The following is a 24,804-nucleotide window of genomic DNA, read 5'->3' as shown; positions in this document are numbered from 1 at the left end:
ATCATGGAGGAGATGATTTCATACCGCTCTTGTCGAGCTCTCTGATGGTGCATGTCCATCAAGTCCTGGTGCATTTCAAAAGGGTAAAAGTACTCATAGGACATTTGGAGCTCGGCTATCATTGTGGCCAACATGATACATGCCACCTTAGTAGGATCTCTCTCATGTGCTCGGAATTCAGCAATCTCCTCTGGAGTAGCAGACGACTAATCAAGTTCCTTAAGCTCCTTGTCGAGGAAATATTCTTTGTCCTCATACCGAGTGACCATCTTGATGTTCCTGATCCAATCCTTAAAGTTGGATCCAACGAAGATGATTCTCCCACAAAGGTTCCTGAGAGAGATGGAGTCGGTAGGGTTTGAGCCAGAAGCAGCATTGTTGGAAGACATCTGAAAAGAAGAAAGACAAGTTTATATTAGATAGAAAGATAGTCCTTAATAAGACACCCAAATGTAATATTAAGGCTAGGACGTAACACAATATTTTATAACTTAGAAGAGGGATGTCGTAATCCAAGCTATAAAATATTTGAAGGTATGTGAATGACGATTCACCAATTTCCACCATGAAAAAACGAAATAAATTATTAGGTTTTAATTGGTTTTGAAACTCCTAGATTATTTGAGATTCATTGAACTTTTCAATGGCATGTTTCAATCTCGAGTGTGCCCTTCAAGTTTTGTGACTGGGATGCCGAGGATCGCAAAACAAGGTGTGAAGTAACCATGCAAATTACTTGGTACTCTTAATGTTCTATCACTCAATTGATGTGCCGGTTAACCACACACGCTCCATCGACATATGATAAACCTTAAGCCACCCTTTGCCTACCTTGTTAAGTCCAGGTTAGTGTGCCGGTTAACCACACACGCTCCACTAACGACTTAAGCAAAGTGCAAAGTTTAATATCATGGGTTAGCACCTTATTCACATTTTCCTAAAGTAACTAAGATTGGGAATTTATAAAAACATTTAGTTACTTTACATTCATCATATTTTTAAAGAGGATTAAGTCATTGTCCTACCCGTTCGGCTAACGACCCTCCACCAGTCAAGGAAGCGGTGGGTGATAGTGGACACCCATTAAGCTGCCATTTTATAGGCAACAACCTTATACCCTCCTTATAGACCGGCTTCGTGAATGAGGCCTACTAACGGTAAAACGACTTTTTCTTACACATATATATATATTATTAACTTATAATAGTATAACGTATAAGGGTTGAATTTTAACTTTTAAAATTCTAGGGATTGGAACTAAAGTTTACTAAAATGTGTGAGACTTTACATGTTCCAAAACTTGAGGGCAAGTTTTGTAACTTTCAAAACTTTCTTTCATAACTTATGAGTTAATGGTTTATTAAAATGAGAGACTTTTCATTTTATGTAACCTATGTGTTTATTAATGGACTTAAAAAGGATGACTTTTGGTAATCTATAACTTGAGGACAAATTATGGATTCCATTAAAACACATCAAGATCAAGAATTAAACTAAGAAGCAAGTAGCAAATAATTCCTATGATCTTCTAAACTCATATGTGTATGAACATTCATATCAACAATTTCAAGAATCATAAAAAACACATATAATACTTGAAATTTTGATAAAGCTATTGAAAATGGATTAGCATAACCATTACACCATCTAAAACAAGTTTTATAATACCAAAACAGTTTAGGGTAATGTTTCTAGTCCATTTCCGGCAGCAAAACTCGAAAAACTGCACTCTGGGCATTCTACTCGTTGAGTGCATGAACCTACTCGACGAGTAGGATGATTTTACACATGGACTCATCGAGTCCCCCCATGGACTCGGTGAGTTCATTCAGCAGAATGCATAATTTTCGACTTTTTTCAACAATTTGCATCAAGTATCAAGAAAACAAGCCTAGGCTCTAATACCACTGAAGGGTTTTGAGCATTCTAACACTCCTATGGTGTACATGCAACCCTAGAAACCTTGGATTTATGTTTTACTAAGATACATGCAAATTTGCTTTTCCAAGATTCTTAACCTAACTACCATGGCATGGGGAACTTTGAAACATAATAAGCTAGTATAGTTACATACCTTTTAGTAGTGGTTGATTGCTTGGAGTTTGAGAGCCTAGCACCAATAATGTGGATGCCTCAAATGGAAGTCACAAATCACCACAAACCTTGGAAACTTGAGAGAGTACTAGAACACTTCTAGAAATCGGCCACCCTTAGCTCTCACACAAAAAACTAGTGCAATTTCAAGTGCCAAAGACTCCTTTATATAATGTAGTGGATTAGGGTTATATCCATGTAAACATTAATACCCATGACCTTTCATTTCCATGAGATCCATGGGTTAAAGCTCCATGGACTTACCATGCAAGCCTAGCCCATTCTAAATAAGCATTAGCACACACTATATAAATACAAGAGTCCATATTTAATTAGTCACACTTTTGATCACCAAATTAATTCTAAATTAATTTTAGATCAATACTAATTAAATAATATGATTTCATATTAATATATTAGAATTTATAATATATTAATAAATCATAACTTATACTATTCTCAAAAGATTATCCATATAAATTGTTCGAGTGAAGTGCAACCCAAATGGACCATGCCGGGTCGGGTTAAGTACATCTCAAATATAGTTATGGACTTAGACACCTTATCCAACAGTTATATGTTGTTATTGTTGGTTTTATGTCAAGATAAAACCAGGTATGTTATATGTTGTTATTGTTGGTTTTATGTGAAGGTAAAACCAGGTATGTTATATGTTGTTATTGTTGGTTTTATGTCAAGATAAAACTTGGTTTTTCTTCAAGTTATAGTTGTTGTACTGCCTAAGTATTATAAATATTAGGAGTAATGCTTAAAGCATAGTCTAATAACTTAGGGTTTTAGACACGAATATGTTTTTACTACTAGAACTAATGGAACTCGACAAGTTTACATGAGTTATTGTATTCATCAAGTAAGATTGGGGATCTTAGTAGAAATCCTCTAACCTATAACCGTTAATCCCATACGAGCGAGGAAATCGTGTATGAATAAGATACGGGTAGACAACCCCACTCGTGGTTTCTAGTTACAACCAAACTTAAGCGAGTGACGAGCAGTCCTTTTATTTGTTTATTGTTCCGACGTTGATGAAGCGTGTGGAACTTATCTTAATATGCGAAACTTGTAGCATCAAGCAGAGGTTTGAAACTAGTCATAGATCCGCGGTTATGGACTCATGGTAGCACAACCTTAGAAGCATTATACTTTGTCGGTATACAAGTATGAATGTTATGTATAAGTTTCCCAAACACTTATACTCTAAGTACAAGGAACTCGTAGGTATACTACTTAGTCATTAAGTAGACAACTATACCTATACTACATACTCGTATAGAATTGAAATAAGATTTATACGTAGCCGTTTTTACTCATATAGAATTGAAATAAGATTCATACATAGTAACCTACGTTTGTATGGAATTACAAACACATATATATGAGACTTATAGATATACTATTTATTTGGTAAACCATTATTCCTAGGATATCTACCATATGAGTCAAAACGATATTTTCAAAGTATGTTTATACTTTTGAAACTTGGAAAAAGTATTATTTTATATTTGAGTCGAAACCTGTGGACTCACCAACTTTATGTTGACGTATTTTCAAAATGCATGTGTGTTCAGGAACTTGAAAATCCGGTATGTATTCGAACAAGAGAAGTTTTACTTTTACCCTTTTTGTTCGATAAGAAGTATGCAATAGTCGGATATTATGTAATAAGTACTAGGAACACAATAATGTAACTTTCAATCATCAATAAAGGTATGTATTTAATAAAGTTCTTAGTACTGTTCAATGTATGTTATATAACTGTGATACAAAGATGAAGTTACACCACCCAGCGTTTCCGCCGACGGCCGGAGTGTGACAGTCTCGAAGGCCAAGGGTAAGGGCGATTCGGTCTTTTATGGGTCTCGTTTTTTATTCGGAAGGTTTTAGGATTGGGGGTGTGGCTAGGAGCGTAGGGCTTCCTGCCACCTTTTCGTGGATATAAAGTTCGTCGAAAACGGACTTAATGAAGGAGTTATAACACTTCGAAGTTATTGGCAATATTCGTCCTTAATGGAGAAAGATGGCAAGAAAGGACCATGCATGCAAGGTGGCCAGCGCAATAGTATGCCCATCGTAAGCTGGGGTACGCCCAGCGTAGAAGGGTTAAGTAATTGTGGGTGATGGAGACGTACGCCCAGCGTACGAGATGTGCGCCCAGCGTATGTTCAGAGACCCTAAACCCTAAATTTAAAGGTCAAGCACTATATAAATAACATTATGCCCGACATATAAGCCTCCCTCTCATCTTTACACAGCCACCATGAAACCTTCACCTCCTTTGAGTGTCCTTGGAGCTTTGGAGGCGATTAGAGAGCATTTTTGGAGTTCTGAAGCCATTCTCTAAGCAAGTGAAGAGCATAGCAAGGTGGGGGATCAAAGGAGAAGCAGTGGATCCAAGATTCTGGTTCCATTTCAGATCACCTTGAGGTATAAAGCTTCCGATTTTCTTCATAGAAGCTTAGATTTTGAGTTATGGAGCTTTGGACCTTTTTAGGTCCAAATAATGGATCTTTATGATGCAAATTTGTTTTTGAGCTTAGGGTTGCCACCCTCAGAGCTAAAAGTTTTCCATAATCAGTAAAGTTTCAATATTGGAGGCCCATTTGTTACCATGCATGAGATCTAGTCATTTCCATGGAAGTTTGTTGTCACATTTCAAGTTTGGGCTCATTTGGTGGGTTGCAAGCCACCAAGTAATCAACTTTATGGATTAATACGTTGCAGAGGACTTGGATCTGTAATTTTAGATTCTGGACTAGAGTATTAAGCACTTAATGGGAAAATAACTTAACAGGGGAGTACGTTGAGCGTACATACAGGTACGCCCAGCGTAAGCACCATTTAGCTTGTACGTTTAGCGTACAGAAGAGTACGCCCAGCGTACTCATCAGATATGGACTTGACAAGTTTTGTGCCTCGGATTGGGCCATGCAGTGGACTTTGGGTCTTTGGGCCTTGGTGGGCCATCAGAAGTCAGATAATTTGGGCCAGGAATATGTTTGGGCTTAGGGTAAGGCCCATTAGAGGGATTGGGCCCAATTTAGCAAATTGAGCCATTAGTGACTAGTGGGCTTGGGAAGCCTACCTAGTGTTGGGCCTTTTTAGATCATGGTTTGGGCCTTAGTTTTGGACCAAGAAGGAGTATGGGTAAAATGGTCATTTTACCCCAAAGAGAATTACTCATTTGGACTAATTGGCATTTTGATATTGGTAGCTGGGGGAGCCGAAGGAGCAGCAGTTCGGGGAATTGCCAGTTAGCAGCCAGAGGAGTATCAGCAGGTCTTCAGCAGTGTGAGGTGAGTCACCTCACTGTGTGCATGGTTCTAAGGCCACAATGCCGGCCCATTACGTTTTTGTATAGTAGGAAGACCTGGGAGTTAGCCCTGGGCATTGTATGTTATATGTTCCGGATCACGATCCGATGTCGGGCGAGGCCCGAGGAATGTTAGTATGCTAGAGGTCTTTGTGATTCCTTTATGTGTCGGTACGATAGGTTCCAGACCAAGGTCCGATGTCGGGGTTATCCCGAAGTATGTTTATATGGTAGTATGTTCCGGACTAGGGTCCGATGTCGGGACAAGCCCGAGGAAGATTTATATGTGCATGTTAGATTATACTTGTTGTCTTTGTGATACTTGTATTTGCCTGGTAGGGAGGTGAGTGTGGGCGAGGTCCCGTATCTCATCACTAGCTGAGTACGAATAGGGTTCCATATCTCAATATTAGCATAATAGGGTCGAGGGCCATGATAGAAGAGAAGTGAGTGTGGGCGGGGGCCCGTATCTCACTAACAGCTGGAGTATGGACGGGTTTTTATAGCTCATCAATAGCAGACCAGGGGCAGGGCCCAAGTTAGGCGAGGCCTTAGAATTGAAGTACAGTAGAGTATGTTTTCCTTATGTGCTGGTATGTTATAGTTTTGTATGTGTATAGCGGATGAGGCCCAGAGACATGTGGGGCCTAAGAGAGGCAGATATGTATGCCGAGCAGGGCTCGATGCCAGGCGGGGCCTGATGCCGGGGGGGGGGGGGTGCAATGTCGGAGCGAGTCCGATGCTGGGCTAGCCCCGATGCAGCGGGTGGGGGCCCAGTATGTGTTTATATATATGGTATGTGGTAGTATGGGGAACTCACTAAGCTTCGTGCTTATGGTTTTCAGTTTTTTTTCAAGTACTTCCGGTAGCGGAGGGAGGAGCTCAGGATGACTGCATGGCACACACCATAATGTTTTAGCCTGGGATGTCCTGCTCTGATATTTTGATACTCTGATTATAATGTTTTGAGATATTGATTATGTTTTGATGAAAATATCTGACAACCAGGGTTTTACTTAATGATTTAAAATGAAATTTTTTGTCATGATTTTTGGGATGTTACAAGTTGGTATCATAGCCTTGGTTTGAGGGATTCGGGCACACTATTGGGCGTGTCTGAACTCAAACTAAGGAATTGGTATGAAAAGTTTTCAAAAGAAAATTATTTTATATAAAGGAATTTTGAAAAGAGAAAAGCACTTTGAAAAGAGAAAAGAATTTTGAAACTAGTAAAGGGTGTGGTGCATGCAATCAGTCGAGCTCTAGTAAGTTCTCCGAAATTACTCATACAAGTTTATGATATGATATGTGCTTTAGAACTGCATGCTAGATTAGGACTAAGGATCTAGGAGGATGCCTTGTGTGCCTGTTATATGTGTATGTGCTTTATGAATTGCATGCTAGTACAGATTCCTGATTATTAGAGGATAGAACAGTTTGATTGGATTATGTGGTTAGTTTCCCCAATGGTCGAATGCTGCTTGCTTTGTGCTATTAGGAGTTCTAGTTAACTTTAACTAACTAGTAAACGAATATGTAAGTTACATATTACGAGGACTAAATAATTTCAGAAGGTTAGGTTTAGCCCTATTTCGCAGCTCTTGTATGAGTCCAACCGTTGTAGGGTAGAACCTCTCATTCGAAGAATTATCTAGTCTTAGCGATATGTGATGGGATTCGCGAGCTAGTTAGGGGAAGATAACGGGAACTCCTTATGCAGCTGATGGCAGAGAGTGAGTTGGAGGATACCCTAGGGCAAGCCTAGAATGAGATTGGTGCTGGGAGCAGTGTTAGTAGTAGTGAAAAGGACTTGGTGGAGTCGAGTCAATTCTTGAGGAAAGTACGGATAGATGTGGAAGGTAGTATGGGCCCGTACTACTGAAAGCAGAGGATCCGTACTCGATTCAATAAGGGTTGAGATAAAGCCAGGGAATTTGTAGTGAGCGTGAGATCCTGCAGTAGTGAGGAGTATTCTGATGGTTATTATGATATGTTGCAGAATGGTGACGCTATGGGGTAGACCAGTTGGCGATTCAGGCGCCGGTGAGGGATTAGGCTCGGGCTCAGGAGCCGAGCAGCTCGAGGAGCAGATGAGAGAGTTTATTTCAGCAGATATTACGCGCAGTATTCTAGACCATACTCCTTTAATCTTTGGTACGATCAAGGAGGGCATACTAGAGATTATGGATGAGAAGCTGGGAGCTTTCCGCACTGAGGTTATAGCCATGATAGGGGTGCGTACCCTGATATTCTTAGAGTTCAGAGCTTGTGGAGATCCAGATTACCATGGGGCTTGGGACCCCATTGCTAGCAGTAGGTGGTTGGCTGATGTTGCCAACGCTTTCTGTATGAGCTGATGTCCCGAGGGGGACAAGGTCCGACTTGCCTCCTGTCTTCTGAAGGACAGAGCAAGAGATTGGTGGGAGGAGGTTGGACATGCCATTGGGGATGATTCCGCGTTGGACGCGATGACATGGAGTGATTTCTCGGTGAGGTTCAAGGCCGAGTTTGCACCAGTGATTGAGGTGCAACAGTTAGCGCGGGAGTTCCAAGACCTCCGGCAGACTACGGAGACAGTGGCAGAGATTACCGCCAAGTTCAGGGAGAGGGCTCTTCTTGTTCCGCAATATGTGGCAGATGAGGAGATGAAGAAGGTCCGGTATCACGAGATTCTAAGAGATGACATTAGGCAGTTTGTGAGCAAGTCTAGCTGCAAGACGATGGAGGATATGATTGCTCGATTCAGGTAGCCACGGGTTCAGGCAAGAGACCCAAGGGGTCAGACTTGAGATCGAGGGACTATCAGAGCCGCAACCGATGTGGCAAGTATGGCAGGACGCACGAGGGTGCGTGCATGAGTGGTAGTGGTGGTGATTCTGGCTGCTTCAAGTGCGGCCGGACTGGTCATTTTAGCAGAGATTTTACAGCTACCACCACACAGGGATAAAACCTGATATGCTTCCATTGCAGTCAGCGGGGCCACAAGAAGGCCCAGTGTTCGAGTTTGGTTACCATGGGACAGGTGATAGCACCTGCCCCTGCGACGTTGAGGATCACCGCTAGCCGTCAGGGCCGGGCAGAGGTACCTACGGTGAGGAGCAGGGCTTTCCAGCTGACCACAGAGGAGGCACGAGCAGCTTCCGATGTTGCAAGTGCGTATCTTTTTCTTTCCTATCAGCTTTTACTTATGATTTTATTGTTATGGTACTGCATCGATATGAGTAAGTGTACTTTAGAATTATGTTTCCTGCTTATGATTAAGTTATATGCCATTTGTATACCATGGATGTTAGAGTAGTAGTTTGAAGACGTTCCCTTTTAGAGCAGGTTTCCAGGATGCAGTCACTGTAGCAAGCATGATTTGGGACTCGGGAAGTTATTTGCTAGTTTTCAAGGGTGGTAGTGTCTTGGTATTGGTTAGTTTCGGAGTATTAGCAGTGGTAAGCATCAGTTTTCAGCAGATCGACCATGGGATGGTAAGAAGGATTGGGAACCCTTTCCGAGCTGTGAGCTGTAAGGAGCTAGTCGAATCGAAGTGGGGGAGAAACCCCCATATAGTCAGGAACAGAAGTAAATGCAAAGCTGGGATGAGTTTGCAAATTTGTTGAGCAGGATAGTAGCCCGAGTGGCTGTTCGAATAGAGAAGCGAGTGAATTGGGAGTTTAGGAAAATTCCTGATTTTGAGTTCGTGTAATTACAATGAGTAGATGATTGGTTTAGGAAACCAGGTCGAAGATTTTCTCGGCAGGACGCGAGTTTAGCCAGGATGTAAAACTACAAGATAGCCATAGCATTCACCAGTAGATAGATAGTGCAGGGAAGTGTAGTGAGGCTGCGGGATGGTCGTAGCATTCGTTAGCAGCTAGTTAGAGGAGTGTGGGCGAGGGCCCGTATCTCCTAGTTAGAGGAGTGTGGGCGAGGCCCGTATCTCCTAGTTAGCATGATCGAGATCGAGAGAGGATAGTTTGTTGAGTGTCAGGATGGAGTTGGGTCTGCTTAGCCCAAGATAGGTGAGACCTGAGGGAGAGGCCACTCCGAGATATAGTTGGGTGAGACCCGTGGGCAAGGCCCGTGTGATTATAGCAGCACAGGTGGGACCTGGTAGAGACCTTAGGGTCAAGATAGGGGATCGAAGATCCCAGGACATAGGAAGCCAGAGTAGCAAGGTAGATAGAGCAACTTTAGATAACCTAAGTTTCTTCAAGTATGCGGTCCTTTCGTGGATTGTGCCAAGCATATAAGGTTATGTGTTGTATAAGAGATTATGCAAGTATGCGGGCTAGTTTGGAGTGAATACTGTGTTCTATGAGAAACATCAGTTAGTCCGGGATTGATAGTGGACGCCAAGGGTGTGCCGCGTATGTAGTATCTGAGATAAATATTCGTGGAGGACTTCGAGGACGAAGTCCAGTATAACTGGGGGAGAGTTGTAACACCTAGTTTTGAAGTATTCGGTTGAGGTCTCTGAGGCCAAGGGTAGGGGCGATTCGGTCTTTTATGGGTCTCGGGTTTTATCCGGAAGGTTTTAGGCTTGGGGTGGGGCTAGGAGCGTAGGGCTTCCTGCCACCTTCTCGTGGATATAAAGTTCGTCGGAAATGGACTTAGAATGAAGGAGTTATAGCACTTAGAAGTTATTGACAAGATTGGTCCTTAATGGAGAAAAATGGCAAGAAAGGACCATGCATGCAAGGTGGCCAGCGCAATAGTACGCCCATCGTAAGATGGGGTACGCCTAACGTAAAAGGGTTAAGTGATCGGGGGTGATGGAGACGTACGCCCAGCGTACGAGATGTATGCCCAGCGTACGAGATGTACGCCCAGCGTACGTTCAGAGACCCTAAACCCTAAATTTAAGGGTCAAGGTGTAACGACCCAATTTTCAAGTCCAAAAATTTCTTTTTAATTAACTGATTCATGAAAACATTCATAAGAAAATACTGTGAAAACACATCATCTTATAAAACAATGTATCATGTCTGAAAACCCAAGTCATAAAATAATAACATGTCAGAGTACAATCCCAGAAAACTCCATGCGGAAATCATGTGTGTGTCTGATGCGCTGCTACACTGCCGGCTCCTTCCCCTTAGACGAAGAGGAACCTGAAACCAAAACTAAACTGTAAGCACAAAGCTTAGTGAGTTCCCCCATCATACCACATACCATACAGACATATCGCATACATATTGCCGAGCAATTCTGGGGTGCCCGACCTACCCAGTACGGCCATTCTGGGGTGCCGACCTACCCATGTCGAGCCATTCTGGGGTGCTGACCTACCCATGTCAAGCCATTCTGGGGTGCTGACCTACCCTTCGGTCCTATCAACCGAACCACGGGGACTATTCCACCCCCTACTCCTACTATCACATATATCATAATGTAAACATACTTTCAGACGTTTCTGGGGTGTCCGACCTACCCTTCGGTCCTAACAACCGAACTTGGGGACTATTCCCTTCCTACTACCACTACCACGTATAACATATTATGCCAGCATATAAACATATCATCACATACTGTCAGACCTACCCTTTGGTCCTAACAACCGAATTCTACTACTATCACATATAACATATCATGCCAGCATATAACATATCAGGTAGTAACAACCTAGATGAATATCACAAAGATAATCATCCAACATACAACTCCTACTAGTGGGCCGACATTGTGGCCGTAGACCCACCGCTACTGGAAGGTAACTCACCTCGAACGAGTAGCTGTTGATAATCTGTGCGGGAAATCTCTGTCTGCTGCTGCTCCGGAGATCCTCCGGCTACAATCCCCACAAAACACTTAATCAGAGTCTGATATCTATTCTTAGGATAAAATGACTATTTTACCCCTGACCAAGTCCAAGTCCAAGTCAAAGTCAACTTCGAGTTGACCCGACTCGCCGAGTTGGGCCGCCAACTCGTCGAGTCCCCATCTCTTCAACTGTCCCCATCCATGACTCTACTCGTCGAGTTTAGCAACGACTCTACGAGTTCCTCTTCGATATGAACATCGAATGAACCTTCATCCGACTCACCGAGTTGTATGAACAACTCGTCGAGTTCCCCTTCATCTGATGAACAAGTTCTGACCTTGACTCGCCGAGTTTTATGAACAACTCGTCGAGTTCATCTTCAACCATAAGGAGATTGCCTTGGACTCGTCGAGTCTGTTCTAGCACTCGTCGAGTCCCATGAACTCCAGGTCTAAGGCTAAGTCCAATACATTGGGTCACTCCTTCGGACCTTCTACAACCTTTCTAACACCCAACTGAGTTCTTTTGACCCTCAACAGACATGGGACTTTATGCCTTGGACTCGTCGAGTCCCAAGAACGGACTCGCCGAGTCGATAACGTCCACACCCTAAATCCTCGATTTCTGATGTACAACCTTTGACTAAAAGATAGATCCAACCCCCTAAGCTCGATCTAGCACGTAAAGTTTCGAAATTTACGTGCATGCATGGGACTTTTGAGCCTAAAAGGCTCTAAAATGGCTCTTATGTTGCATGGGACCTTCCTTGAGTGCAAAAGCAACCCAAATCTGCCTTGTGACCCCTCCCAAGACTTAAATCCGAAGTCTTGACCCCCAACCATGTTTGCAATCATGGTTCGCTAACTCATATGTCTTAAAAAGCCCTAAATCTTCCCCAAAAAGGGATCTAACAAACAAGCAAGCAAGGTACAGACTTTATACCTTTCAAAGACTGCAAATGATGAACCAAACTCGAATCCTTCAGTCTCCTCTTGATACTTCAATGCTCTTCCTCTTTCCTTGAGGTCAAAACCCACAAAAATCACTCAAAAGCCTTAGATCTTGCACCAAAACACTTAGGGTTTGCTATGGAGGGTTTCTGGGAGCATAAAAGGGCGATGGAGGCTGCATAAGGTTGTTTAAATAGGGTGCAAACCCTCATATTAGGGTTTTGTCCAGTCAGAGCCTACTCGTCGAGTCCGGGACCCGACTCGACGAGTCCATCACTTAAATCCCGCGTCCCATATCGCTTCTACTCGGCGAGTTGGTCCTTCAACTCGCCGAGTCCCAGACCAAAAATGCAAAACTCTTAAATGAAAGTACATACCAAGAACCAGGTGCTACAAATCTCCCCCACTTATTTTAGACTTCGTCCTCGAAGTTTGCTGCTCGTTCCTGAAAAAGCTCTGGGTAATGCTCCATCATCTCATCCACCGGCTCCCAAGTCCATTCCGAGCCCTTCCGGTGCTGCCATTGCACCTTTACCAGCTCGACCCTCTTGTTCCTCAGATCCTTCGACTTTCGGTCGAGAATCGCTACAGGTCGCTCGATGTAATTCAGGCTGTCATCGACCTGAATATCCTCTAATGGTACCACTGCCGAATCGTCCACCAAACATATTCGTAACTGGGAGACGTGAAAAGTGCTATGAATCTGACTGAGTTCGGCTGGCAGATCCAACCTATATGCCACCTTGGCCAAACGGGCTATAACCCTGAAGGGCCCAATATACCTGGGACCCAACTTGCCCCGCTTCCTGAATCGGATGACGCCCTTCCATTGCGACACCTTCAGGAGAACCATATCCCCGACCTGAAACTCCAGGTCCGATCGGCGCTTGTCGGCATAACTTTTTTGCCGACTTTGAGCAGTCTGAAGTCTGCTCCGAACTTGCTGAATCCTCTCTGTCGTCTTGAGCACCACTTAGGTGCTCCCCATGACCCTCTGGCCAACCTCACCCCAACATATCGGGGTTCTGCACTTCCTCCTGTATAACATCTCGAAGGGAGGACGGTCGATACTCGCATGATAGCTATTATTATATGAGAACTCCACCAACGGAAGGTAGGTATCCCAGCTACCTCCAAAGTCTAAAACACATGCCCGCAGCATATCCTCTAATGTCTAGATGGTCCGCTCGCTCTGACCATCCGTCTGCAAGTGAAAGGCGGTGCTAAAATGCAGACGAGTACCCAGCTCGTCATGAAACTTCTTCCAAAACCTGGAAGTGAACCGCACATCCCTTTCGGAAATCACTGAAACTGGCACTCTGTGCCGAGCTACCACCTCTCGAATATAGATGTCGGCCAAATTTTCGGCCGAAATGCTCTCCTGGATCGGTATGAAATAGGCACTCTTGGTCAACCGATCCACGATTACTCAAATCGAATCCACTCCCCGTGCAGTCTTGGGAAGCTTGGTAATGAAATCCATCGTAATGTCTTCCCATTTCCACAGCGGGATATCCAACGGCTGCATCTTGCCGTGTGGCCTCTGGTGCTCGGCCTTGACCTTCCTGCAGGTCAAGCACCGCTCCACGTACCATGCTACATCCCGCTTCATGCAGGGCCACCAATAGTCCGGACGAAGATCCCTATACATCTTCGTCGCCCCGGGATGAATGGAGAATCGAGATTTGTGCGCCTCCTCCATCAGAACCTGGCGCACACCCCCATGGTACGGCACCCACACCCTACGGTGTAGTGTCAGTAATCCTCAGTTGTCATAGTCGAAGGAGGAAACCTGCCCCACAATCCGCTCGCTCTTCCGATGTTCCTCCTTCATGGCCTCCTGCTAGGCCTCCCGAATCCGCTCCAACAGCAGAGTCACCACTGTCATCCTCAGACAAATATCCCTGATCGGCACTGCCTTGCGGCTAAGCGCATCGGCCACCATATTGGCCTTCCCCAGGTGGTAAAGGATCTCGCAATAGTAATCCTTCACCACGTCCAACCACCGACGCTGCCTCATGTTTAGATTCGGCTGATCCATGAGGTACCTCAAACTCTTATGGTCCGTGTAGATGGTACAACGGACCCCATAGAGGTAATGACGGCAAATCTTGAGGGCGAACACAACAGCCCCCAGCTCCAAATCATGCGTCGGGTAGCTCGCCTCGTGAGGCTTCAGCTGCCTCGAAGCGTAAGCAATAACATGTCCTCTCTGCATCAATACTGCACCCAAACCCGAGATGGACGCATCGCGGTATACCACAAAATCCTCCATGCCCTCTGGCAGGGCTACGATTGGCGCCTCGCACAATCTCTGTCTTAGTGTCTCGAATGCGGCCTGCTGCTCAGGCCCCCAGCGAAAGACCACGACTTTCCTCGTCAGCCTGGTCAGGGGCACGGCTATCTTGGAGAAGTCCTGAATGAATCTCCGATAGTAGCCTGCCAATCCCAGAAAGCTCTGAATCTCAGATGGAGACCTCGGGACTTCCTACCTCATCACGGCCTCAACCTTGGCCGGGTCCACCGATATCCCGTTCTGGTTGACAAGGTGCCCGAGAAACTGCACCTCGCGCAACCAGAAATCACACTTGGAGAACTTAGCATACAAGCTCTCCCTTCTCAAACTCTCCAGAACCTCTCGCAGATGCTCCTCATGCTGCTCTCGTGTCTTGGAGTAAACCAAGATATCATCAATAAACACTATCACAGACCGGTCTAACATCAGTCTACACACGCGGTTCATGAGGTCCATGAATGCGGCAGGAGCATTGGTGAGCCCGAAAGGCATCACCACAAACTCATAGTGGCCATAGCGCGTCCGAAACGCAGTCTTCTGCACGTCCTCCTCTCTGACCCTCATCTGATGATACCCTGAACGCAAATCAATCTTGGAGAACCAAGATGCTCCATGTAGCTGGTCAAAGAGGTCATCAATCCTCGGGAGTGGGTAATGGTTCTTCACCGTTACCTTATTCAGCTCCCTATAATCTATACACATCCGATGCGACCCGTCTTTCTTCTTCACAAACAGAATCGGGGCTCCCCAGGGTGAACTGCTCAGTCTAATGAAACCCTTGTCTAACAGCTCCTGCAGCTGTGTAGACAACTCCTGCATCTCAGGAGGAGCCAACCGATATGGTGCCTTGGCTATCGGAGCCGCACCAGGGACTAGTTCAATCATGAACTCTACCTACCTCTCCGGAGGTATCCCAGGCAACTCCTCGGGGAATACGTCCGCAAACTCTCGTACCACGGGCATATCGCTCACCGTTGCCTTACCCATCTCCCGGGTATCCATCACATAGGCAACAAATCCTGCGCAACCCTGCTGAAGGTAACGCCTAGCTCTCGCTGCTGAACATAAAGCTGGTCCTTGTTGTGGCCTCTCGCCCTGAATCACCAGCTCTCCCCCACTTGGGGTCCTGATCCGCACCAACTGTTGCGCACAGTCAATCACTGCCCCATTAGGGCTTAGCCAATCCATATCGATAATAACCTTGTTCCCCCGCAAAGGTATGGGAACCAGATCTACCAGATAACGCTCCCCAAACAGTCGCAGGACGCAATCTCGGTAGACCTCTGACCCTCGCACTGACCGGTCGTTCGCAATCTCGACCTCTAGAGGGCAATCCAACGTGCCCGACGACTCAGGAAACTTCTTGCTAAGCGCAAGAGAGACAACCAATCGGGTAGCACCCGAATCAAACAATACCTGAACTGGGACACTGTTCACATGGAACGATCCTAAACAGAGCACATACATAACATATCAAGATCACAGTGCCATAACTTAAAAAGCATAAGAGAGGAATCATACCCGTCACTACATCAGGTGCAGCGCGTGCCTCCTCGGCTGTCAACCGAAATGCTCGGCTCCGCACCACTGGAGCCTCTGTCTTGGCCTTCCGGCCATCTGCAACCCGTGCTGTCGCTGAAACCGGCGCCGCTGCTGGCGCTGCTACTGACGCTGCTGTCAACCTCGGGCAATTGGCCTTTTTGTGGCCCCTCTGATTGCAATGGAAGCAAATCAGGTCTGTCATCTGTACTGTGGGGGCGGGGGCAGTACAATCCCTTCCAAAGTGCCCCGTCTTGCCGCACTTGTAGCATCCTGACGATCCTGCTCTACAAGCTCCCTCATGTGGCCTGCCGCACTTCCTGCAGCGGCTCTGGCCCGGCTATCCCTTCGACCTAACGTCGGATCCCTTGGGTTTCTTCCCCGAAACCCCTGTAACCTGCTCAGACTCAGCTTTCCTCTTCCTCACATGCTCCATATCGAGCTCCCTCTCCCGCGCCGTAGCAATCATGGACTCCAAGGGCGGGCAGGCAGAGTAGCTGACATGCTCCCGAATATCAGCCCTCAACATATCATGGTAGCGGGTCTTCCGCATCTCCTCATCCCCCGCATACTGGGGTACCAACAATGCTCTCTCTCGGAACTTGGCGGTGATCTCCGCCACAGTCTCCGTAGTCTGCCTCATATCCAAAAACTATCTGGCCAGCTGCCGAAGCTCTACAGCCGGCGCGAACTCAGCTCTGAATCTGGTCACGAAATCTGACCACGTCATAGCCTCGACGGCTGGGGCTCCCAATGAGTCACCAATCGACTCCCACCAGTCTCTAGATCTATCCCTCAAACATCCTGCAGCAAAGTGGACCTTCGACCCTTCCGGTCAGAAGCTCATCAACTGCGCAAACTCAATGTCTGCGATCCATCTTCTGGCAGCGATGGGGTCTTTCACCCCGTGATAATCTGGCACACCACTCCCACGGAAGTCCTTAAAGGACAGTGTGCACGTACTCGTCTGGCTAGACGCCATATCACTCCTGAATGCCCGGAGGCGATCCTCCATCAGCTCAACAATCCCTTCCTTGATCGACCCGAAAATGACCGGGGTCGTCTCAAGAATGCCTCTTATGATCTCAGAGGCGATGAACTCGTGCAGCCCGTCATCAACCTGCTCGGATCCTGCACCCGAGCCTGATCCTGATCCTTATCCGGAACTTCCTGCTCCATGTCGCGTGGTAACCATGCTGAAATTACACGCATAAATGTCAGGATCATACATACTCTCGAGAGGTCTAACACACTCTCCAAGGTTCCCGGTTCTGTCTTAACCTTCCTTGATTCGAGTACGGATCCTCTGCTTCCAGTAGTACGGGCCCATACTACCTTTCACATCTATCCGTACTTTCCTCAAGGACTGTCTCGACTTCCCAGGTCCCTTAACAAATATCCTTTTCCATCTAGGCTCATCCCAGGCTTTCCTGGGGCACTCTCTGACCTACTCTTCGCCATCAGCTGCACTAGGAGTCCCTACTTTCCTTCTCTAACTAGCTTGCGAGTACTATTAAATATCTGCTAACTAGTTAGTTAAAGTTAGCCAGGACCCCTTAAGCACAAAGCAGGCAGCATTCGTGCATCGAGTAACCGCATCAGGCATAACCTAATCAGGCTATCCTACTGCTGACTAAACAGTCCTGGCATACAGCTCGCACAACAGGCATATAAGGAATCCTTCCTAGTTCCTTAGCCCTACTCTAGCATGCAGTTCTCAGAATCATATACATCAGGCATACAAGGCATCCTCCTAGATCCTTATCCCTAATCTAGCATACAGTTCTCAGAATCATATATCATATAACTTGTTATAACAAGTATGGGTATCTTAGGGAAAACTTACTTGAGCTCGGCTGGTCGCACGCATCACACACCTTGTTCTTTCTCAAAACCCTTTGAATCAGATTTTAAAAAACCATTTTCTTTGTAAAAAACTTTCAAATCCCTCGGTTTGAGTCCAGACACTCCCGAGGGTGTGTCCGAATCCCTCAAACCAGGGCTCTGATACCAACTTGTAACGACCCAATTTTCATGTCCAAAAATTTCTTTTTAATTAACTGATTCATGAAAACATTCATAAGAAAATACTATGAAAACACATCATCTCATAAAACAATGTATCATGTCTGAAAACCCAAGTCATAAAATAATAACATGTCAGAGTACAATCCCAGAAAACTCCATGCGGAAATCATGTGTGTGTGTGATGCGCTGCTACACTACTGGCTCCTTCCCCTTAGACGAAGAGGTACCTGAAACCAAAACTAAACTGTAAGCACAAAGCTTAGTGAGTTCCCCCATCATACCACATACCATAAAGACATATCGCATACATACTGCCGAGCAATTCTGGGGTGCCCGACCTACCCAGTACGGCCATTCTGGGGTGCCGACCTACCCGTATCGAGCCATTCTGGGGTGCTGACCTACCCATGTCAAGCCATTCTGGGGTGCTGACCTACCCTTCGGTCCTATCAACCGAACCACGGGGTCTATTCCACCCCCTACTCCTACTATCACATATATCATAACGTAAACATACTTTCAGACGTTTCTGGGGTGTCCGACCTACCCTTCGGTCCTAACAACCGAACTTGGGGACTATTCCCTTCCTACTACCACTACCACGTATAACATATCATGCAAGCATATAAACATATCATCACATACTGTCAGACATATCTGGGGTCTCTGACTTACCCTTCGGTCCTAACAACCGAATTCTACTATTATCACATATAACATATCATGCCAGCATATAACATATCAGGTAGTAACAACCTAGATGAATATCACAAAGATAATCATCCAACATACAACTCCTACTAGTGGGTCGGCATTGTGGCCGTAGACCCACCGCTACTGGAAGGTAACTCACCTCGAACGAGTAGCTGCTGATAATCTGTGCGGGAAATCTCTGTCTGCTGCTGCTCCGGAGATCCTCCAGCTACAATCCCCACAAAACACTTAATCAGAGTCTGATATCTATTCTTAGGATAAAATCACTATTTTACCCCTGACCAAGTCCAAGTCCAAGTCAAAGTCAACTTCGAGTTGACCCGACTCGCCGAGTTGGGCCGCTAACTCGTCGAGTCCCCATCTCTTTAACTGTCCTCATCCACGACTCTACTCGTCGAGTTTAGCAACGACTCTACGAGTTCCTCTTCGATATGAACATCGAATGAACCTTCATCCGACTCACCGAGTTGTATGAATAACTCGTCGAGTTCACCTTCATCTGATGAACAAGTTCTGACCTTGACTCGCCGAGTTGTATGAACAACTCGTCGAGTTCATCTTCAACCATAAGGAGATTGCCTTGGACTCGCCGAGTCTGTTCTAGCACTCGTCGAGTCCCATGAACTCCAGGTCTAAGGCTAAGTCCAATACATTGGGTCACTCCTTCGGACCTTCTACAACCTTTCTAACACCCAACTGAGTTCTTTTGACCCTCAACAGACATGGGACTTTATGCCTTGGACTTGTCGAGTCCCAAGAACGGACTCGCCGAGTCGATAACGTCCACACCCTAAATCCTCGATTTCTGATGTACAACCTTTGACCAAAAGATAGATCCAACCCCCTAAGCTCGATCTAGCATGTAAAGTTTCGAACTTTACGTGCATGCATAGGACTTTTGAGCCTAAAAGGCTCTAAAATGGCTCTTATGTTGCATGGGACCTTCCTTGAGTGCAAAAGCAACCCAAATCTGCCTTGTGGCCCCTCCCAAGACTTAGATCCGAAGTCTTGACCCCCAACCATGTTTGCAATCATGGTTGGCTACCCCATATGGGTTAAAAAGCCCTAAATCTTCCCCAAAAAGGGATCTAACAAACAACCAAGCAAGGTACAGACTTTATACCTTTCAAAGACTGCAAATGATGAACCAAACTCGAATCCTTCAGTCTCCTCTTGATCCTTCAATGCTCTTCCTCCTTCCTTGAGGTCAAAACCCACAAAAATCACTCAAAAGCCTTAGATCTTGCACCAAAACACTTAGGGTTTGCTATGGAGGGTTTCTGGGAGCATAAAGGGGCGATGGAGGCTGTATAAGGTTGTTTAAATAGGGTGCAAACCCTCAGATTAGGTTTTTGTCCAGTCAGAGCCTACTCGTCGAGTCCGGGACCCGACTCGACGAGTCCATCACTTAAATCCCGCGTCCCATCTCGCTTCTACTCGCCGAGTTGGTCCTTCAACTCGCCGAGTCCCAAGCCAATAATGCAAAACTCTTAAATGAAAGTACATACCAAGAACCAGGTGCTACACAAGCACTATATAAAGAACATTATGCCCGAGATATCAGTCTCCCTCTCATCTTTAGACAGCCACCTTGAAACCCTAACCTCGTTTGAGTGTCCTTGGAGCTTTGGAGGCCATTAGAGAGCATTTTTGGAGTTGTGAAGCCATTCTCTAAGCAAGTGAAGAGCATAGAAAGGTGGGGGGTCCAAGGAGAAGCAGTAGATCCAAGCTTGTGGTTCCATTTCAGATCACCTTGAGGTATAAAGTGTCCAACTTTCCTCATAGAAGCTTAGATCTTGAGTTATGGATCTTTGGACCTTTTTAGGTCCAAAGAATGGATCTTTATGATGCAACTTCGTTTTTGAGCTTAGGGTTGCCACCCTCAGAGCTAAAAGTGTTCCATAAGCAGTAAAGTTTCAATCTTGGAGGCCTATTTGTGACCATGCATGCGATCTAATCATTTACATGGAAGTTTGTTCTCAAATTTCAAGTTTGGGCTCATTTGGTGGGTTGCAAGTCACCAAGTAATCAACTTTATGGATTAATACGTTGCAGAGAACTTAGATCTGTAATTGTAGATTCTGGAGTAGAGTATTAAGCACTTAATGGGAAAATAACTTAACAGGGGAGTACGTTGAGCGTACATGCAGGTACGCCCAGCGTACGTACCATTTAGCTTGTACGCTTAGCGTACAGAAGAGTACGCCCAACGTACTCATCAGATATGGGCTTGACAAGTTTTGGGCCTCGAATTGGGCCATGCAGTGGACTTTGGGTCTTTGGGCCTTGGTGGGCCATCAGAAGTCAGATAATTTGGGCCAGGAATATGTTTGGGCTTAGGGTAAGGCCCATTAGAGGGATTGGGCCCAATTTAGCAAATTGGGCCATTAGTAGGCCACTAGTGGGCTTGGGAAGCTTACCTAGTGTTGGGCCTTTTTACATCATTGTTTGGGCCTTAGTTATGGACCAAGATGGAGTTGGGGTAAAATGGTCATTTTACCCTAAAGAGAATTATTCATTTGGATTAAGTGACATTTTGATATTGGTAGCTCGGGGAGCCGAAGAAGCAGCAGTTCGGGGAATTGCCAGTTAGTAGCCAGAGGAGTATCAGCAGGTCTTCAGCAGTGCGAGGTGAGTCTCCTCACTGTGTGCATGGGTCTAAGGCCACAATATCGGCCCATTGTGTTTGTGTATAGTAGGAAGACCTGGGGGTTAGCCCTGGGTATTGTATGTTATATGTTCCGGATAACGATTCGATGTTGGGCGAGGCCCGAGGAATGTTAGTATGCTAGAGGTCTTTGTGATTCTTGCATATGTCGGTACGATAGGTTCCAGACCAAGGTCCGATGTCGGGGTAAGCCCGAAGTATGTTTATATGGTAGTATGTTCCGGACTAGGTTCCGATATCGGGGCAAGCCCGAGGAAGATTTATATGTGCATGTTAGATTATACTTGTTTTCTTTGTGATACTTGTATGTGCCTGGTAGGGAGGTGAGTGTGGGCGAGGTCCCGTATCTCATCACTAGCTGAGTATGGATGGGGTTCCATATCTCAATATTAGCAGAATAGGGTCGAGGACCGTGATAGGAGAGAAGTGAGTGTGGGCGGGGGCCCGTATCTCACTAACAGCAGGGGTGTGGACGGGGTTCCATAGCTCATCAATAGCAGACCAGGTGCATGGAACAAGTTAGGCGAGGCCTTAGAACAGAAGTACAGTAGAGTATGTTTTCCTTATGTGCTGGTATGTTATAGTTTTGTATGTGTATAGCGGGCGAGGCCCAGAGACAGGCGGGGCCTAAGAGAGACATATATGTATGTCGAGCGGGGCTCGATGCCAGGCGGGGCCCGATGCCAGAGCGAGTCCGATGCCGGGCTAGCCCCGATGTAGCGGGAAGGGGCCCAGTATGTGGTTATATGTATGGTATGTTTATAGTATGGGGAACTCACTACGCTTCGTGCTTACGGTTTTCAGTTTTGGTTTCAGGTACTTCCGATAGCGGAGGGAGGAGCTTGGGATGACTGCATGGCACACACCATAATGTTTTAGCCTGGGATGTCTTACTCTGATATTTTGATACTCTGATTATAATGTTTTTAGATATTGATTATGTTTTGATGAAAAGATCTGACAACCATGGTTTTACTTAATGATTTAAAATGAAATTTTTGGTCATGATTTTTGGGATGTTACATAACGAGTCCTGAAAGTCATCTTCTACACATCCTCATCCCTAACCCTCATCTTATGATAAACCGACCTCAAGTAAATCTTTAAAAACCAAGATTCACTCTGCAGTTGATCAAACAAATCACCGATCCTTGGAAGTGGATAACAGTTCTTCACCATTTACTTGTTCAACTGCCGATAATCGATACACATATTGTGGGATCCATCCTTCTTCTTCAAAAACATAATCGATACTCCCCATGGTGAACTGTCCAGCCTGATAAATCCTTTACCTAACAACTCTTGCAACTGTGTGGACAACTCCTGCATCTCTGGAGGTGCTAAGCGGTACGACGCCTTGACTATCGGGCGCCGCACCCGATACCAAATTAATCTGAAACTCTACCTGGCTCTATGGAGGCACTCCTGGCCAATCCTTGAGAAACACATCCGGGAAATCTCGAACAATAGGTACACCATCCACATTCTTTTTCTCCACAACCTGAGTACCCATACCATACACCAAAAATCCAAAGCATCCCTGCTGAAGATACCTCCTAGCCCTCGCAACTGAGCAAATAGCTAGACCACGCTGAGTGTCCTCACCACGAATAACCAGTTCTCTCCCACTTGGGGTTCGAACCCGCACTAGATGATGCTCGCAGTTAATCAAGGCCCGATTCTTACTCAACCAATCCATGCCCGCAACGATCTTCGTCCCTTGTTGAGGAATAGGCACCAAGTCTATCAAATACTTCTTGCGGAACAACTCAAGAACGCAACCCCGATGAACCCTCGGAGCACTCAATGTATGATCATCAGAGCTCTCAACCTGTATTGGCATTCCAACGCTCCCGATGCATCATCGAACTTCATGCTAAGCACAAGAGACACGAAAGATCGGGTAGCACCCGAGTCGAAGAGAACATGAGCAGTCATAAAATTGACTAAAAACTTCCCTAATCACAAGCAGATAAAACATAAGTATAAAATAATAAATGTGGTAAAAGAATAAATAGAAACTTACCAGTGACCACATTTGGTGCTGCTCAGGCCTCCTCGTCCGTCAACTGGAACGCACGACTCTTTACCACGGGAGCATATGTCTTGCACTCGCGGTCGTCAGTAATCCTTAATGTAGCTAGAGCAGGTGTCATCGCCTCCCACCTGAAAATCTCGGGCAATCGGCCTTTTTGTGGCCCGTCTGATTGCAGTGGAAGCATATCAGTGCTCCCCGCTTGCAATCTCTACTGTAGTGCACAGTCTGGCCACAGTTAAACTAACCTCCTCCCTTCTCACGACAACTTTCCTCATGCACTCTCCTACACTTTCCATATCGGCCACAACCTTCCTGGCCTCTAGATCCGGAATCAAAAGTCTTGGGTCTCTTCGATGGGCCCTCTATAGTCTGAACCTGAGCTGGCTTACACTTCGTCTGAAGCTCCAACTCCGTCTCCACTCCCGGGCTTTGTCGATCATATCCTCCAAACTCCTGCAGCCCGAAATACTAACAAACTCCCTGATGTTTTCCCTGAGCATATGATGGTATCTTGTCTTCTTCATCTCCTAATCTGCCACACACATAAGAACCAGTAAATCCCTCTCCTTGAACATAAAGGTGATCTCTACAATAGTCTCAGTCGTCTGACAAAGGTCCTCAAACTCCCTCGACAGCTGTTGCACCTTAATAGCCGGTACGAACAATGATGTGAACCTGGTAACGAAGTCTGTTAAGGTCATGGACTCAATGACCTTCCCTCCCAAAGCATGACCAACCTCCTCCCACTAGTCGAGAGCTCGATCTCTCAAAAGATAAGCTACAAACCTCATCTTCGACCCCTCAGGGAAGAAGCTCATCCGCTAAGCACACTATATGTATGCAATTCATATTATTTTGGAAATGGGATCCTTCTTCCCGAAGAACTGTGGATATCCACAAGCTTTGAACTCCCGACAAGTGAGAATTCATTCCCCAAACTGACTTGTTGCAATATCTGCAAGAAAGACCACTAGATGCTCATCTAATAACTCCAAAATCCCCTCATTAATCGTATTGAACGTCATATGTGTCACATCCAAGATATCGCCCATGATCTCTGACATAATAAACTCACGTATCCTCTCATCAATCAGTTCAGCGCTAGAGCCTGAACCAGAAGCAAAACCTCCTCGAGTAATCACCATCATATTGAAAGGAAAAAATACAAAAGATCGTAACATACCCGAAGACTCTCTCACACTATGAGCTTCTTATATTTTCTGTGACTTTCCTTGATTCGAGTACGGATCCTTTGCTTTTAGTAGTACGGGCCCAATACAACCTTCCACACTTATCCGTATTTTCCTCAAGAATCATCTCGAATCCTCCAAGTCACTCCCTTATGACTACTCTCTTACGTCCTCACGCTAAACAACATATACAACGCACTACAA

The 24,804-nt window shown here is 45.6% G+C and overlaps 1 protein-coding gene across 1 annotated transcript; it reads right to left on the bottom strand.

Moving 5' to 3' along the window:
- Window positions 1-22,783: 22,783 nt before the first annotated feature.
- Window positions 22,784-23,215, bottom strand: LOC145165052 (uncharacterized). The gene has a single exon (XM_079083687.1). The coding sequence runs from the start codon at window positions 23,213-23,215 to the stop codon at window positions 22,784-22,786; it is 432 nt and encodes a 143-aa protein (XP_078939813.1).
- Window positions 23,216-24,804: the final 1,589 nt, after the last annotated feature.

This window comes from Lactuca virosa, chromosome 3 (assembly GCF_052849685.1).
Source record: "Lactuca virosa cultivar CGN04683 chromosome 3, Lactuca_virosa_CGN04683_v6, whole genome shotgun sequence".
In the NCBI taxonomy this organism is placed as follows: domain Eukaryota; kingdom Viridiplantae; phylum Streptophyta; class Magnoliopsida; order Asterales; family Asteraceae; genus Lactuca; species Lactuca virosa.
Note: the sequence above shows the minus strand (reverse complement) of the source record. Positions and strands in the feature narration are given on the sequence as shown.